This window comes from Castanea sativa, chromosome 8 (assembly GCF_040712315.1).
Source record: "Castanea sativa cultivar Marrone di Chiusa Pesio chromosome 8, ASM4071231v1".
In the NCBI taxonomy this organism is placed as follows: domain Eukaryota; kingdom Viridiplantae; phylum Streptophyta; class Magnoliopsida; order Fagales; family Fagaceae; genus Castanea; species Castanea sativa.
This window is the reverse complement of record NC_134020.1, coordinates 2,698,417-2,713,969: the sequence shown is the minus strand read 5'-3', so window position 1 is coordinate 2,713,969 and position 15,553 is coordinate 2,698,417. Positions and strand designations below refer to the sequence as shown.

Genomic DNA, 15,553 nt, shown 5'->3' with positions numbered 1-15,553 from the left:
CGATAACCATAGAAGCTTGTCTGGTCTTGGGGTGGAAGGATGGGGAGAGAAGAGATTTTGCAATTTGGGGGAAGGAGAAGAGTAGAGAAGAGATGAGTTTTGAGTTTTTGATTTTCAGAGTTGGAGAGAATAGTTATAGGGTTTGATTTTCGGGTTTGAATGAGAAGTAAAAACATTAGAGTATATGTTTTAGGATTTTAGCTTCTTTATTATTATTTTTTAGTTGAAAAAATATATATATATTTTTAATAATGCTAACGTGTAAATATATATATATATATATATATATATATATATATATATATATATATATATAGATGATATTAGCAATGTATGGCAATGATTTTTGAGAAGTTAGTGTTATGCTCGTCGAAATCGAAACTCTATAATTTTAACGTGCGTTGCACGTGCCGCGTAGAAAAGAAAGAGGTAAAGCTTGATTTATTTGTTTTGGTTTGGTTTGGGTGATTTCTATTACAGTTAGATTAGATATCTGTCTCTTGCACCTCAAAAATCAAAATCAAGGCGGTCAGTCATTCCTTTAACCCTAAAAAGTCAGGCATGGGCGAGCCATCATCTTCAAGACCTCTCTCTCCTCTCCGAATCCCAGAGTCACCTCTCTCAACTTCAGTTGTGTTAAGTCGTGAAGAGCTTCTTCGAAGACGATCGGAACGGTTGAGGCAGCTGACGAAGTTGTACAAAGCGTTTTACTGGGCGTTAATGGAGGAACTGAGAGCGAAGTATAAATATTATTACTGGAGGTACGGGAAGAGCCCGTACTACAACGAGGAAGAAGAGGAGGAGGAAGAAGAAGAAGAAGAAGAACAAGAGAGGAACAGAAGCGGAGGAGGGAATGGGAATGAAGAGGATGTCGAAGAGATGAGATGTGAAGTGACAGGGTGTAAGGCAAAGGCGATGGCGTTGACGAGGTATTGTCATGCGCACATTCTTTCGGATTCTAAGCAGAATCTCTATAAGGGATGTACCTATTGCATCAAGAGGTGAGCTTTTCTCCTTTGTTTTTATTACTGCGTTGTCCTCTTTTGCTTATTGGAGATTTTCATTTTGCATTTATTCTATTTTTCCTTTCAACTGTAAGAAAGATAGATAGATACATGGAAGTGCATTAAATCATATGAGATCTCTCGTTAGGAGAATAAATGTGGTTCGATAAAACCGGATTTGTATTTCTAACTGTAGTGGACGGTAGGAGAAGTGTTAAATGTCAGAGGCGAGGCGAGGCGAGGCGCCACTAAGTTTGTTTGGAGGGGGAGGAGGGTGGTAGATGATAACAAGCAGGAAGGAGAAGAGAGGAGAGGAGAGGAGAGGAGAGGAGAGCAGAGAGAGGGAATAATTATCTATTTCCTTTGTGTAAATGTGCTAAAAAATAATAGAGAGGAAAAAAGAGCAGGTATTCCTCCTTTTATTTGGTTGTTGAGTAGAAAGGAGTGGAGAGGGTAAGATATTATACAAATTGACAATAGAGTGAGATAAGTAAGTCATAAAGGTTTGTGTAGACCTTATTGAAATTTTAATAAATAAAAAGGAAAATTTAGAAAAATTGATTAAACAAGGTATTTAAATTCCTCCAATTTGGGGAAATTGAAAAGATGGGGGCTAGAGGGGATGACGTTCCCCTCCAAATTCTCTCAATTCTATTTACCCTCACCTTAAAAAGATATCAAGTTCTCTCAAATCCCTCCCTCATCTTAAAAAAATCCAAAAAGAATGGACTATAGCCCACCATTTATCTTCTTGTTTGTACATAGCAAGGATGACACTTGCTTAGTTGTTGCATTATTAATTATAGTGCTCAATCTATTGATTCATTGAGGTAAGAATTCATTCCAAACACCCCTAATCTCTAGAAATATGCTGGGATTTTAGAATTTGGGGATTTCAAATATTTAAGCCTTTTAGGTCAAGTGAATGTTTATACTTCTATGTTTTGATGGATTTTGGGATGTATGGGTAGGCTATTGATTTTGGGGCTTTAATGAACTCATTTATTTAAAAAAAGAAGAAGCACCAATGAACTCATTTGACGTTGTGGTTTAGAATCCTTTGGGTACTTGTGGAACTTACCAATCAAAAAAAGTAGAAACAAGGGTCTTGACCACTGTCGTCTGGGTTTTGCAAGGAATCCTAATTTCCTAGACTTTTCTTCCTTTTTCTTTCTTCTCCTTTTCACAAACTATACCTGGTCTCCATGATATGGTGTGTAGAATCCATATATGAAGTAATTACTACAAAAATCACATTAAATCACAATTTGGATTGATTTGCTTACTAAAATCCCTTGAAAATGAGTTTATTTGGTGTTCTAAAAGCATTAATCTAATCTTAAGATCCCAAATATTTATCATATAATAGAAGCATAAACATTCAATAAATTCAAAATGAGATGTGTTGCTGATACTATATCACTAAATGGAGCAGTGTGGTTAGATGAATTTTTGGTCCAAGTTAGATTAGAGTTTTTGCCAATGTCATGTAGATCTTGTCGTAGCCTTTGTCTAATTGTATATGGCACTTATTGTGATCATTCAAGCTACAGACCATGGATCGCAATGGCAAGATATTGTAAATTAGGAAGCCAAGGGGCTTTAAGCTAATGACACGTCCTTCCCTTATAAGAGTTCTTATAAGAGTTATGTGGGATGGTGGGTGATGTGAGCCGAAGACCCACCTGGTTTAACTCTATAAAAAAAAAATGTAAATTAGTAAATCTAATTTAGCTGCACTAGATGGTTACCACCTATTATCAAATTGACTGTCCAGGTTGATGACAGTGATTAAACGACTCTGACCTTTAATTATTTATTATTTTTAAAATCTGACAATACTGCAACTATTTGATTTCTGTTGAATTTTACCTCTGATTTCCTTGACTATGCTTGATATTCTAAGTTTATTTACTGAATGTGAAGATAGGATATGTTCTACTAATAGTTTTTATATTATAAACAGGCTCAGTGTTGGTAAAAGCACGCTTAAGCTCAAAGCATGAAGCCCCAAGGCTCCATTGCTTTTCGCCTCAAAAGCTAGGCTCATTCAAAGAAGCAAGCTTTTTCAAAAAGCTCAAAGCATGCTTTTTGGCGCTTTTTTTTATTTATTTATTTTTTATTAAAAAAAAAAACCAAAATTGAATTAAAACTATAGGATCTTGACCTTATTGATATAAATCACTGATTTGACATATTTTTAGTGTAACTTACTAGTAAAAAAATAAAAAAAATTGAGTGTAACTTGTCTTGAAACCCACATCCTCCTAGTCTTCTCTATTTTTATTTTTATTTTTTCTTGATTTTTTCTCCTTGAAATAGTAACCCACCCGGATTTTTGTTATTCTATTTTTTCCCTTTTGGATATCTGCTTGGTACTTACCATATTGCTATGTCCTCATATTCTTAGCTCATTCATGAAATTAAAAGTATGATATAATATATTTGTAGTAATTGTTTAGTTACTTTAGTGGTTGATGTTGAACATAGCAGACTAATTCTTATAGACTTATAGGGTGAGTTTGGCATTAGCTTTAAGCTTTTATGTACGGCTTTTTAAAAGCTTACTTTTTCCCGCATTTTCTCAAATTTTTTTCAAGGTACAAGTATACTTTAGCACACTTTTAGCAAAAACCTAAGTAAGCTGTTCCCAAATAGACCTGTAGTCATTGATTAAATTATTAACTAATATTACTAATTAGTCATAGGGCATTGTGGATATTGGAGCTCAGCTTCTAGAATAGATCAGTTTCTTTTCTCTCCTCTTTTGCGGATCATTTCACTTTGTTCTCCCAAAAAAGGTTATCTAGAGTTTTATCAGACCACTTCCCAATGATGTTGGAGGGTGAAAGTCATAGGAGAGGGCGAATTCCTTTTTGTTTTGAAAATATGTGGTTGCAGGTGGAGAGGTTTGTAGAGACGTGAAGGCCTGGTGGACATTTTATTTATTTTAAGGAACTCCTAGTTATATATTGGCCAAGAAGTTGGTAGCTTTGAAATTGGATCTAAAAAAGTGGAATGAAGCGGAGTTTGGTAATGTCACTCTTAAGAAGCAACAAACTTGGAGTAAATTGAATGGTCTGGATGCTAAAGGGGAGACTCACCTATTTACAGCCGATGAACAATTGGCACAGGCTAATATCCGTACAAAAATTGAGAAGTTCACTTTATTAGAAGAGATTAGTTGGAGACAAAAGTCTAGGGTATTGTACTTGAGGGAGGGTTATTCCAATACAAGATTTTTTCTCAAGATGGCCAATTTTAAACCGAAGAAATAACAGTATTGAGAGTCTTATGGTTAATGGAAGTTTGTCTTCTAATCAGGATATGATTGTGGATTGTATTTCTCAATTTTTCATGGATTTATACATGGAGCAACAAGTTGATCGACCATTTTCAGATGTGTAGGTTTTTCCAATGATATTTGGACATAAAGCTAATTGGTTAGAGAGACTTTTCGAGGAGGCAGAGATATATGGTGTCCTTCAGGTTTGCAATGGTGATAAATCGCCTAGGCCAAATGGCTTTTCCATGGTATTTTTCCAATCTTGCTGGGAGATTCTCAAACTAGATCTTATGACTGTGTTTCATCATTTTTACGCTAAAGGTCAGTTTGAGAAAAGCTTGTTCATTACTCTTATACCAAAAAAAAAAACTACAATAGTTGATTTGTCATGGACATTCACTCGGTTAGTCTTGTTTTGGGGGGGGGGGGGGGGGGTTATAAAATTATAGCTAAAGTCTTGGCTACTCGTCTATGTACATACTTGCCAAGAAGTTGACTGCTCTAAAAATGGATCTAAAGAAGTAGAATGAAATAGATTTTGGCAATGTCACAGTCAAGAAACAGCAACTATGGAGTAAATTGAACGCTTTAGATGTTAAAGAGGAGAACCAACCTCTAACAGATGAGGAAAAATTGGAAAAAACAACCTTTTGCTTTGAACTTGAGAAGATTACTTTGTTAGAGGAGATTAGTTGGAGACAAAAGTCCAGAGTGTTGTACTTAAAAGAGGTGACTTCAATACGAGGTTTTTTCATAGGATGACCAATTCTAATAGAAGAAATAACTATTTTGAAAATCTTATGATTGATGGGGCTTTGACTTCCAACCAAGATATGATTGCCGACTATATTAAACAATTCTATATGAATTTATACTCGTTAAGTAGCAAGATCATCGGCCTTTCCTGGATATGTTGGATTTTCCAAGGATTTTAGGGGATAATGTGGATTGGTTGGAGAGACCTTTTAAGGAAACTGAAATTTTTGAAGTCATCAAGGATTTTAATAGGGAAAAATGACATGGGCCAGACAATTTTCCAATGGCATTCTTTCAAGCTTGTTAGGGGGTTCTTAAATCAGATATCATGGCTGTGTTCCACCATTTTCATATTACAGGTCAATTTGAAAAAATCTTGAATGCAACCTTCATTGCTCTCATTCCTAAAATAATTGCAGCAGTGGAAGTAAATGATTTTCGTCCTATTAGTCTTATTGGGGGGGGGGGGGGTGGGGTTTATAAAATACTTGCTAAAGTTTTGGCTATTCGACTTTGCATGGTTTTAGGAGATATTATTTCAGCTCCTTAGAATGCTTTTGTTCTAAATAGGCAAGTTCTTGATTCCGTTCTTATTGCTAATGAATGCCTTGACAATGGGTTGAAGTCTGGCCTGCCAGGGTTGTTATGTAAATAGGACAGAGAAAGCCTTTGATCGCATGAATTGGAGATTTCTTACACATTGGCTTGAGTGTTGTGGCTTTTTTGATAAGTGGAGGTGGTGGATTTGATTTTGTTTATCAACTGTTTGTTTTTCTATTAATGGTTCTCCCTATGGGTTTTTTGGGAGTTCAAGGGGGCTGCGGCAAGGCGATTCTTTGTCCCCTTTGTTATTTGTGTTGGTTATGGAAGCTATTGGTAGAATGTTGGATAAGGCTGTACATGAAGGTTGCCTATCTGGTTTTTGTGTAGGTGATTTAGAAGGAAGATCTTTGGTGGTTTCTCATCTCCTTTTTCCTGATGACACTCTAATTTTTTGTGATGCTAATCTTGATCAAATTTTGATACTCCGATTGGAGCTCATTTGGTTTAAGGTTGTGTAGGGTTTAAAGATAAACCTAGGTAAGTTTGTATCGGTGCCTGTGGGGGCGGTTCACAACATTGAGCTTTCAGTGGCTGTCCTAGATTGTAAGCAAGAGCCTCTTCTAATGAAATATTTGGGTCTTCCTTTGGGGACAAAATTCAAGGACAAGACAATTTGGAATCAAATTCTGGAGAAGGTGGAAAGGAAATTAGCGGGTTGGAAAAAATTATATTTATTCAAGGGAGGCAAAGTCACTTTAATTAAAAGTAATCTACCTACTTATTTTCTTCCCTTATTTCCTATTCCTACTGCAAAGGCTAAACTAATTGCAAAACTTCAATGGAACTTTTTATGGGATGGCCTAGGTGATGAGTCTAAATTTCATCTTGTTAATTGGGCTACTGTTTCTGCTCCACTTTCTTAAAGTGGTTTAGGGATTAGAAACTTGAGAATTTTTAATGTAGCTTTATTAGGGAAGTGGTTGTGGAGAAAGAGATGCTCTTTGGCGACAAGTGATAGAGGTGAAGTATGGTTGTGAATGAGGTGGTTGGTGTTTTTGCTCAATCTTTGGTCCATATGGAGTTAGTTTGTGGAAAAATATTAGACAGGAGTGACCCTCTTTATCTCAGTTTATCTCGTGTGAAATTGGAGATGGATCAAAAGTGCAATTCTGGCTAGATTGGTGGTGTGGATCTTCTCTTGCAAACTGCTATCGTGAATTATATAGGATTTGTTGAAACAAAGAGGCAAGTGTGGCTGATCTAATGAGGTACACCAATAGAGTCCTTCATTGGGATATACATTTTTGTAGGCATGTGCATAATCAGGAATTGTAAGCTTTCTGGAGCTTCATGGATACCATTTATGGCACTCTTGTAAAGGGGATTGGAGAGGATAAAAGATGTTGGTTACCTAATAAGAGTGAGTGGTTTATAGTTAGTGCGTATTACCATCTCCTAGCTAGCCACAGTGAGCAATTTTTCCCTTGAAAGAGCATTTGGAAGCAGAAGATTCCTTCTAGAGTGGATTTCTTTATATGGGCTGTTGCCTTGGGGAAATGTCTGACAATTGACAATTTAAGGAAAAGAAAGGTACGCATTTTGGATTGATGTTATATGTGCAAGTGTAATAGTGAAACTGTTGACCATTTATTTCTTCATTGTTTGTTTGCTATGGTGCTGTGGGATATGGTTTTTGGTTTATTTGGAGTTTGTTGGGTTATGCCAAAGTCAGTTGTTGAGCTCCTTGCTTGCTAGCAAGGTCGATTTGGTCATCATCGTAATGTACGTATATGGATTGTTGTTCCTTATTGTTTGATGTGGTGTGTAGTGTGTTTGGAAGGAAAGAAATAGTAGGTGCTTTTAAGACAGTGAGTGTTCTATGCCTGATCTCAAGCTATTATTTTTTAGAACCTTATTAGACTGGTTCTCAGTTTGGAGAAGCCAACCATTTTCTTCAATTTTGGATTTACTTGATTTATGTAATTTTTGTATTTGATCTGTACATCTCTGTATGCTCCTTGTGTACTTGGGTGTTTCTTTTTTGATATCAATAATCTTTATTACTTATATATATATAATAAAAAAAGCGGTCATAGGGGATATAATTTCAGCTTCACAGAATGCTTTTGATTTATATAGATAGATCCTCGACCCTTTACTTATTGCTAATGAATGCCTTGACCGTAAGTTGAAGACCGGTATCCCAAGGTTACTTTGTAAACTAGATGTTGAGAAGGCTTTTAATCATGTAAATTGGGGTTTTCTTATGAAGTTGTTAATAGTGTATTGGGTTCTTTAATAAGTGGAGGTAGTGGATTTGCTTTTGTCTATCTATTGTTCGTTTCTCTGTTTTGATTAATGGTTCCCCCTATGGATTTTTTGAGAGTTCCAGATGGTTGAGACAAGGTGATCCTTTGTCTCTGCTTTTTTTCTTGGTCATGGAAGCTCTCGGAAGAATGTTGGATAAAGCTGTCCATGAAGGTCGCATGTCAGGTTTTCGTGTGGGTGATTTAGATGGAAGATCTTTGGTGGTGTCTCATCTGTTCTTTGTTGATGACACTCTAATTTTCTGTGATGCCGACCTTGATCAGATTTTGATTCTCCACATGATTCTTATTTGGTTTGAGGCGGTTTTTGGTATAAAGATAAATTTGGATAAGTTTGAATTGGTTCTTGTGGGAGTGGTTCATAATATTGGGTTATTGCTGAATGTTCTTGGCTGCAAGCAAGGTACTCTTCCAATAATATATTTGGGTCTTCCTTTGGGTGCTAAATTCAAGAATAAGACAATATAAAACCCAATATTGGATAAGATGGAAAGGAGAATAGCAGGATGGAAACGTTTGTACTTATCCAAAGGAGGTAGAGCCATTGTAATTAAAAGCACTCTATCAAATTTACCTACTTATTTCCTATCTTTATTTCCTATATTTATTTCCTATCCTTGCTTTTGTGGCTAATCGAATTGCAAAATTTCAACGAAATTTCTTATGAGGTGGTCTAGGGGATGAACCTAAATTTCTCTTGGATAAATGGGTTAGTCTATACACCTATTTCTTCAAGTGGTGTGGGGATAAGGAAAGTAAAACTTTTTAATGAAGCTTTGTTTGGGAAGTGGCTTGAAAGGGATGCCCTTTGGAGGCAAGTGATAGAGGTGAAATATGAATGTGTATGGTTTGTGGAAAAATATTAGTCGAGGATGACCTTCTTTTTCTCATTATATTCTGCTTGATATTAGTGATGGGTTGAGGGTGAAGTTTTGGCAAGACTGTTGGTGTGGGGAGACACCTCTTGTCCCCTTTCCTGAATTATTTAGATTTTGCCGAGATAAGGAGGCAAGTGTGGCTAAGCTTATGAAGTTCTCTAATTGGGTCTATTTTGGGATGTGAGTTTCTTTAGGGGTTTTCATGCTCGGGAATTGGAGGCTGTTTCGAGCTTCATGGATACTATATATGGCTCTACAGTAAAGGGGTTTGGGGAGGATAAAATGAGCTGGAAGGGAAATGTTTGATGATTGACAATTTACGAAAAAGGAAGGTGTGGATATTGGATTGGTGTCATGTGGTAATGGTGAGAATCAGTTGACCATCTTTTCCTTCATTGTTCGGCTGCTATGGATTTGTGATATATGGTTTTGGGTTTATTTGGAGTAAGTTGAGTTATGCCTAAGTCAGTTGTGGGTCTCCTTGCTTGTTGGCAAAGCCGGTTTGGTCGTCATCAAAATGATCATATATGGATAATTGTTCCCCATTGTTTAATGTGGTGTCCTTGGAGGGAAAAAAACAATAGGTGTTTTGAACATTGTGAGAGATCTATTCCTAACCTCAAGTTATTTTTCTTTAGAACTTTTTTGGATTGGTTGTTTGCCTTGCGAAACCAATCATTCTTTTCTATCTTTGATTTTCTTGATTCTTATCATTTCTGTATTTGACCCTTGTACACTCCCTGTACTAGGGTGTCCCTTTTTGATATCAATGAATCTTATATATATATATATATATATATATATAAATAAAAAAAAGATTTAAGAAAGGATATGACATGGAAGTACTCATATCTAGCTAATCCAAAAAAAAAAAAAAAAAAGACTTGCAATTTTGTGTTAAAATTGCCAATGTATGGCTTATCTAAATGTTATATGAATTATATAAAAAATTTTATTTCAATTTATATGATAATTTGACTGTTGCATTTCTCATTAATTATTATTTTGAAATTTATCAAATTATTTTTTAAAAAATGGGTGCTTCACTTCAATCAGGCGTATGCTTGCGCTTTATGCTTTGCACCTAGGTTCCAAGAGGCCTTTGCGCTTAAGTGCACCCCTCGCTTTTACCAACACTGAATGGGCTATCTTATTGTTCCTCTATATACCTCTGCTAATAATAGTTTTTTGTTAATAATATGTTTGCCTATAAGCAGCACACAGACAGGGCCTATTCTCTGTTGTAAGCCTGTACTGAGATCTACAGTTCCTCTTCTCTGTCCTACTCATATGCAAGTTGCTGAAAAACATCTTATCCGAGCCCTGAAAAGGGCAGGTCTTAATATCTCTTCAACCAAAAAGCTTGCTCCAAAGTTCCATGTTGTAGTTGCTGAATATGTTCGCCAAATTCAGACCAAAAGAAGAGCTGCACGAAAAGCAACTGTAGCTAAGGATCGGATTGATGAGGAAATGAGGTAGTGTACCTAATTGTTGATTATTAGTCTATTTGTAGAGGTGTTGGGCTGTTGGTAGCGCAGACAGATGCCAGTAATTTGGGTAGGCTCTGATTGGGGGAGCAAGGATAAGATCTAGACCGGATATTGGACTTTTTTTTTTTGGTATTGGAAGTCAATGTTTTGTGCATACTTAAGGTACTTGCTTTCTCTTATTTATATCTATATGAAATTGGCTGGCAGTTCATAATCCGAATGATGCACATGTCACTATAAGCTCAAATGAAGCATGTGCTCAACAAAATGTATAATGTTGTGAAATGAAGTATAGCTGCATTGTTTCTTGTATTCATTTATTAATAAAAATATCAAAATTCTGGTTCATGTATACACCTGTGCATGATAAGATTTATGTAGTTGAATTTGAAACGTTGATCAACCTGATCGGATGACTATTGCTATTGTTCATAAGCTAGAGGCATACTTTCCCCAATACTGTTACAAATATAATAATTTTCACACTAGTTATGCTTGGTATCAAACTATGACAGTATCGGTTCTGCATATAACTTTGTGTTAGTAAATACTAATAATTCTTATTCAACCACCAAACATAGGAGCAATCAATCAAGTAAGTATTCTTTAATTGAAGCAGGGAGATGACTCAGATGAATTATTTGGGTACAGAAACAATTGGGCCTGAACTGTCATCATGGTTTTTTTTGCTTGGATGGTTTATACTAGATAGTAGAACAAGTGGAACCAAGGGCAGCCATATGGCCCTAGGACAAAATCAATAAGAATGTTGATAAAACGTCAACTGTCTTAACCAGAAAGAAGTGGTTACGTAATACAGTTATGACAATGTTCAGAAGTGGTAATTAGCAACGAGTGACTTTTTTGAGGACATTGTTGCAATTGAAATTCTTGTTTGTTAAACCTGGAGGAATATCAAATGCTTTCTATCTACATAGAAGGGTTCAATTGGGAATCGGGCGGGTAGAACCTCAGAAGAGTCTCACGGTGCCATATATATGCACAGGACTAGATTCAACGAGTTATAGGGACGAAAATAATTTTCTTAGAGAATGCAATAAAATGTTTACTTAATAAATATAGGGATTTATGGGATGGGAGAGGATTGGTACTAATCCTTTTAGTACTGAAATGAAAGAAAGAGACATTATTTTGGTCTTTATATTTTGAGATTACAGTCAATTTGGTCTTTACGTTTTAGTAGCAATCATTTGGTCCCTAACATTTTCAACTTGCAACTAATTTGGTTTTCACTATTAATTCACTAACGGAAAATATTTACGTGGTAAATGGTTTGCATAGTTGACATGTTTAATATTAAAATATAAATTGATATGTTGACATGTCTAAATTTTATTGGCCACATCAGTTCTTACATAGCAAAAAAGGCAAGCTTTTAAAAATACTTGTTTTTTCTCTACCATTTTTTTGCTTTTATTTTGTTACAATTTTTAACCAAACAAAATTTATTTTTATCTTATCAATTTTTTTATCTGTTATAATTTCTTGGTAAACAAACAAAATTTCATTTTCTTTTCTTTCTTGCAATTTCTTCATATTCAGACGGTAATTTAGTCCAACAATGGCATATCAACACAGATTACATTGATTCTAACTTTCAATTTGGCTTTCAATCACAGTGAATCTTATGCCATTTAGTTTAAACTAAAATCCCCAAATTCAAACAAATCCCAAACTCGGATTTAACAAACTCAACGCCTTCATACAACGATCCAACAAACTCATATTCACCACAACCCCAACGGTGTAGCACCAGCACCACCACAATCCCAGGTCCAGCTTATTCCAAGCAGAAGCCATGACTCAATTCCTAGAGCTAGCCCAAGTTTTCGAATCCTCTCCAATCTCAATATTCTTCTCTGACTAGATCCACCAAATCCCAACTCACCGATTTCACTCCCAACTCAACGATTCCTAACCTCTTCTCCAAAATCGTATATTTTGGATCTCATTCTTAAGGAAGCCCATGATGTAGGGGTTGAAAGTTGGGCTGAAGAGACTTATGGAGTTGTTGCTGCAGAGGCTGCATAGGACGCACTAGATGGATGACGATCTTTGGTGAATCGAAGAGTGGTTGCCAAGAAGGCTTGGGGACGGAGTCAATGGTGCATGGACTGACTTTGCCGATTGTTGAGAAATGAGAACTTAAAGAATGAAGGCAAAAGAAAGAGAAATAGATAAACTAAAGAATAAGTTGCAGAGAGAGAGAGAGAGAGAGAGAGAGAGAGATTTGAGAAAAAAAAAATTGGATTGGTTAAATAGATTATAAGAAAATTAAAAGAAAAAAAAAAATTGGCAAAAAAAAGCTGATGTGGCCAATAGAATTTAGACATACTAGCATATCATTTTATATTTTAATATTAGACATACAAACTATTCAAAGTGTTTGCCACGTAAGCATTTTTCATTACTAAGTTAACGGTAAGAATCAAATTGGTTGCAAGTAAAAAATGTGAGGGACCAAATTAACTGTTACCAAAATGTAGGGACAAAAATAATATTTTTGTCAAAGAACAATTGTGGCTACTATGCGAAGAAGGATGATCCATATTACTTGATCCACACATCTATCATGTCACAAATCGAATCATTTATCATGTGAAATTCTCTAGACTAACCAAGCATATTTCATGATAATCAGGGATAAAATGATTTTTTTTTTTGGCTGAGAAAAAAATGGATTGAGTGTCATTATGGTCACGCCAGGTGAAAGACGGCAACTTAGAGATACAATTTGACGAGCAACTTATATCACTTTTGATAACTAAACAATAAATCAATTAATTCACATTGGGAACACACATGTAAAACAAAAAAAGAAAGTAAGGATGGGGGTGGTGGTGGTGGTCAGGTTCCTTACTTTGCATGCATTACATCACACTTAATAGTTTGGTGATGAATCTCTGTCAAGGCTAGAATCCTTAGGCTCAATCTTTATCCACATTCCAATCTATACTTTTTTTTTTTTTAAGGGGAAAAACATTCAAATTTCATTAACTAAATTTGGTCAAATCAGCCTGAATTACATAAGAAAACTGTGGTGGAACATTCTCCATCCATACTTGAAAATCTGAAATATTGTCAGCAAACTTTACTAGACTATGAGCAGCAAAATTACATTCTCTCTTGACATGAGAGTAACGCAATTGATCAAAATTAACTTAACTAAACTTAGCATCGTCTATCAACGGACCGAAAGAAGATAAAGATCTTTGATCAGTTGACAGTGCCTTTATTATAGTTAGAGAATCACCTTCCAATACAGCCTTAGAAATACCTATCTCTGCTGCAAATGACAGTACTTTGGCAGCTGCTAAGGCCTCGACCTCGTTGCTGCTATAAGCTTGTGATAGTCTTTGGGAACATGAAGCAATGACCAGGCCCAAACTGTTTCGTATTACCACAACAATACCCAACCTGTTCTCACTAGAAAAAACAGCTCCGTTGAAGTTTATTTTCATAAAATCCGATGGAGGGGGTTGCCATCTAGTTCTGAGTTTAACATGTCTATCCGTTGAGGGATCTGATAGAGAGAAGCAGCTGCAAGATGAAGCCGTAACTGATTACTTTGAGTCCAAATCAACCAAGTTTTCATCGCAAAGACCTCCACCTTGTCTTGTTGTTGAAGCAGCAAGGATAATATCTCCTTGAAACCCAGAAAGTTTGCATTCCGGCGCAACCGACAGAGCTCCAAACCTGCCCAGACGGTTTCCAATTCCTTGCAAGCCCAAAGAGCATGTACTGGCATCTCATGTGCTTTATGGCAGCGGTCACATAATGGATCGTTAATGATTGTACGGCGAACGAGGCTAGCTTTTGTTGGCAGCGCATTACGGCAGGCACGCCACATCCGATTCTTGACTCTGTTAGGAATCTGAAGAGTCCAGATTCCTTTCCAGAGCTTCAAGTCCGTGGTGACATTATCCTGGTTATTGTCCATCGCTGCTTCATCCTTTAGAAACCGGTAACCCAATTTGCATGGATATTGTCCATCTTGTGAGTGAGGCCATATCAAAACATCCTCTGCTTCCATTCAGCTCAAAGGTATTTTTTTATTATTATTGCTACCTCTTCATGAGAAAAGGTACCATCTATTAACCCCTCATTCCACTGCCTTGATTTTTCATCAATCAAACATTAATGAAAGCCACTAGGCTCAATCTGCCATCGACTCAATCTGGTAGGAAGCCACTAAAGAAGAGTGTTTCCTTGGAATCCAACCATGCTGCCAAAGTTTAATTGTCCTACCATTCCCAACCCACCACCTAGCTCCCCTTTGTATCACCTCTTTGCCCATGAGTATGCTTCTCCAAGCATACGATCCTGATCTAGAATCTATGGCCTCCATGATAGAACAATTTGGAAAGAAGCGTGCCTTAAACACCTTGTAGAAAGGAGAAGTCTTATTGTGTAAAAGGTGCCAGCTTTGCCTTGCCAACAGTGAATCATTGTGAAGAGCCAAATCTTTGAATCCCATTCCATCCACCATTTTTGATTTTGTCAACTCACCCCACTTCACCCAATGAATTTTCCTCTGGTCACCTTTTTGTCCCCAAAAATACTTCTTTATTAATGCCTCAATATCATGGCATAACCCCAAAGGAATTTTAAAACACCCCATAGTATATGTAGGTATAGCCTGGATCATCGCCTTGATCAAGACTTCCCTTCCTGCTTGTGAAAGTAGCTTCCCTTCCCAACCTTGGAGTTTTTTCCACTCCCTCTCTTTAATGTAGTTGAAACTTGCCATCTTCCCCTTTCCTACTAATGAAGGGAGGCCCAAGTATTTCTCATATTGCAAAATCTCCTACACTCCAAGGGCTTGTTTAATACTTGACTTGGTTTCATTAGGTACAGATTTGCTGAAGAAGAGGGATGTTTTGTCCCTATTCACCTTTTGACCCAAAGCTTCCTCATAGTTTTTCAAGATATTCAAGACATGGCCACACTCCTCCACTGTTGCCCTGCAAAAGAGAAGACTATCATCTGCAAATAATAGATCTGATAGTTTTGGACCCCTCCTACAAAGAAAGAAACCATGAATATCTCCATTCACCTCCGCATGTTTAATCAACCCATTCAACCCTTCAGTGCATAGTAGAAAAAGAAAGGGTGAAAGAGGGTCACCCTGTCTAATGCCTCTAGATGGGGGGATAAGACCTTGTGGCTCGCTGTTCACTAAAATGTAATATGTTATCGTCTTCACACAGACCATAGTTAAATTGATCCATCTTTCATGAAAACCCAT

The 15,553-nt window shown here is 36.5% G+C and overlaps 2 protein-coding genes across 3 annotated transcripts; one reads left to right on the top strand and one right to left on the bottom strand.

The window, feature by feature from the left end:
• Positions 1-422: 422 nt before the first annotated feature.
• On the top strand, positions 423-10,632 carry LOC142607491 (uncharacterized). Of its 2 annotated transcripts, none has more exons than XM_075779007.1 (2): positions 423-1,001; positions 10,012-10,632. In XM_075779007.1, exons 1-2 carry the CDS (start codon positions 562-564, stop codon positions 10,271-10,273), a joined length of 702 nt encoding a protein of 233 aa, XP_075635122.1. In that variant the 5' UTR covers positions 423-561; the 3' UTR covers positions 10,274-10,632. The 2 variants fall into 2 exon arrangements, with proteins under 2 accessions (XP_075635122.1, XP_075635121.1); XM_075779006.1 differs by having other exon boundaries at positions 9,979-10,632.
• A 3,829-nt stretch (positions 10,633-14,461) lies between these two features.
• Positions 14,462-15,055, bottom strand: LOC142605749 (putative mitochondrial protein AtMg00310). The gene has a single exon (XM_075777191.1). It carries the CDS (start codon positions 15,053-15,055, stop codon positions 14,462-14,464), a length of 594 nt encoding a protein of 197 aa, XP_075633306.1.
• Positions 15,056-15,553: the final 498 nt, after the last annotated feature.

What these genes read in the sequence shown, in the direction of transcription:
- LOC142607491 (XM_075779006.1), top strand. Translation starts at nt 562, where the DNA reads ATGGGCGAGCCATCATCTTCAAGACCTCTCTCTCCTCTCCGAATCCCA. An exon ending in TGTACCTATTGCATCAAGAG is followed by an intron (nt 1,002 to 9,978) that starts GTGAGCTTTTCT and finishes TGCTAATAATAG; the next exon opens with TTTTTTGTTAATAATATGTT.
- LOC142605749 (XM_075777191.1), bottom strand. Translation starts at nt 15,055, where the DNA reads ATGGCAAGTTTCAACTACATTAAAGAGAGGGAGTGGAAAAAACTCCAA.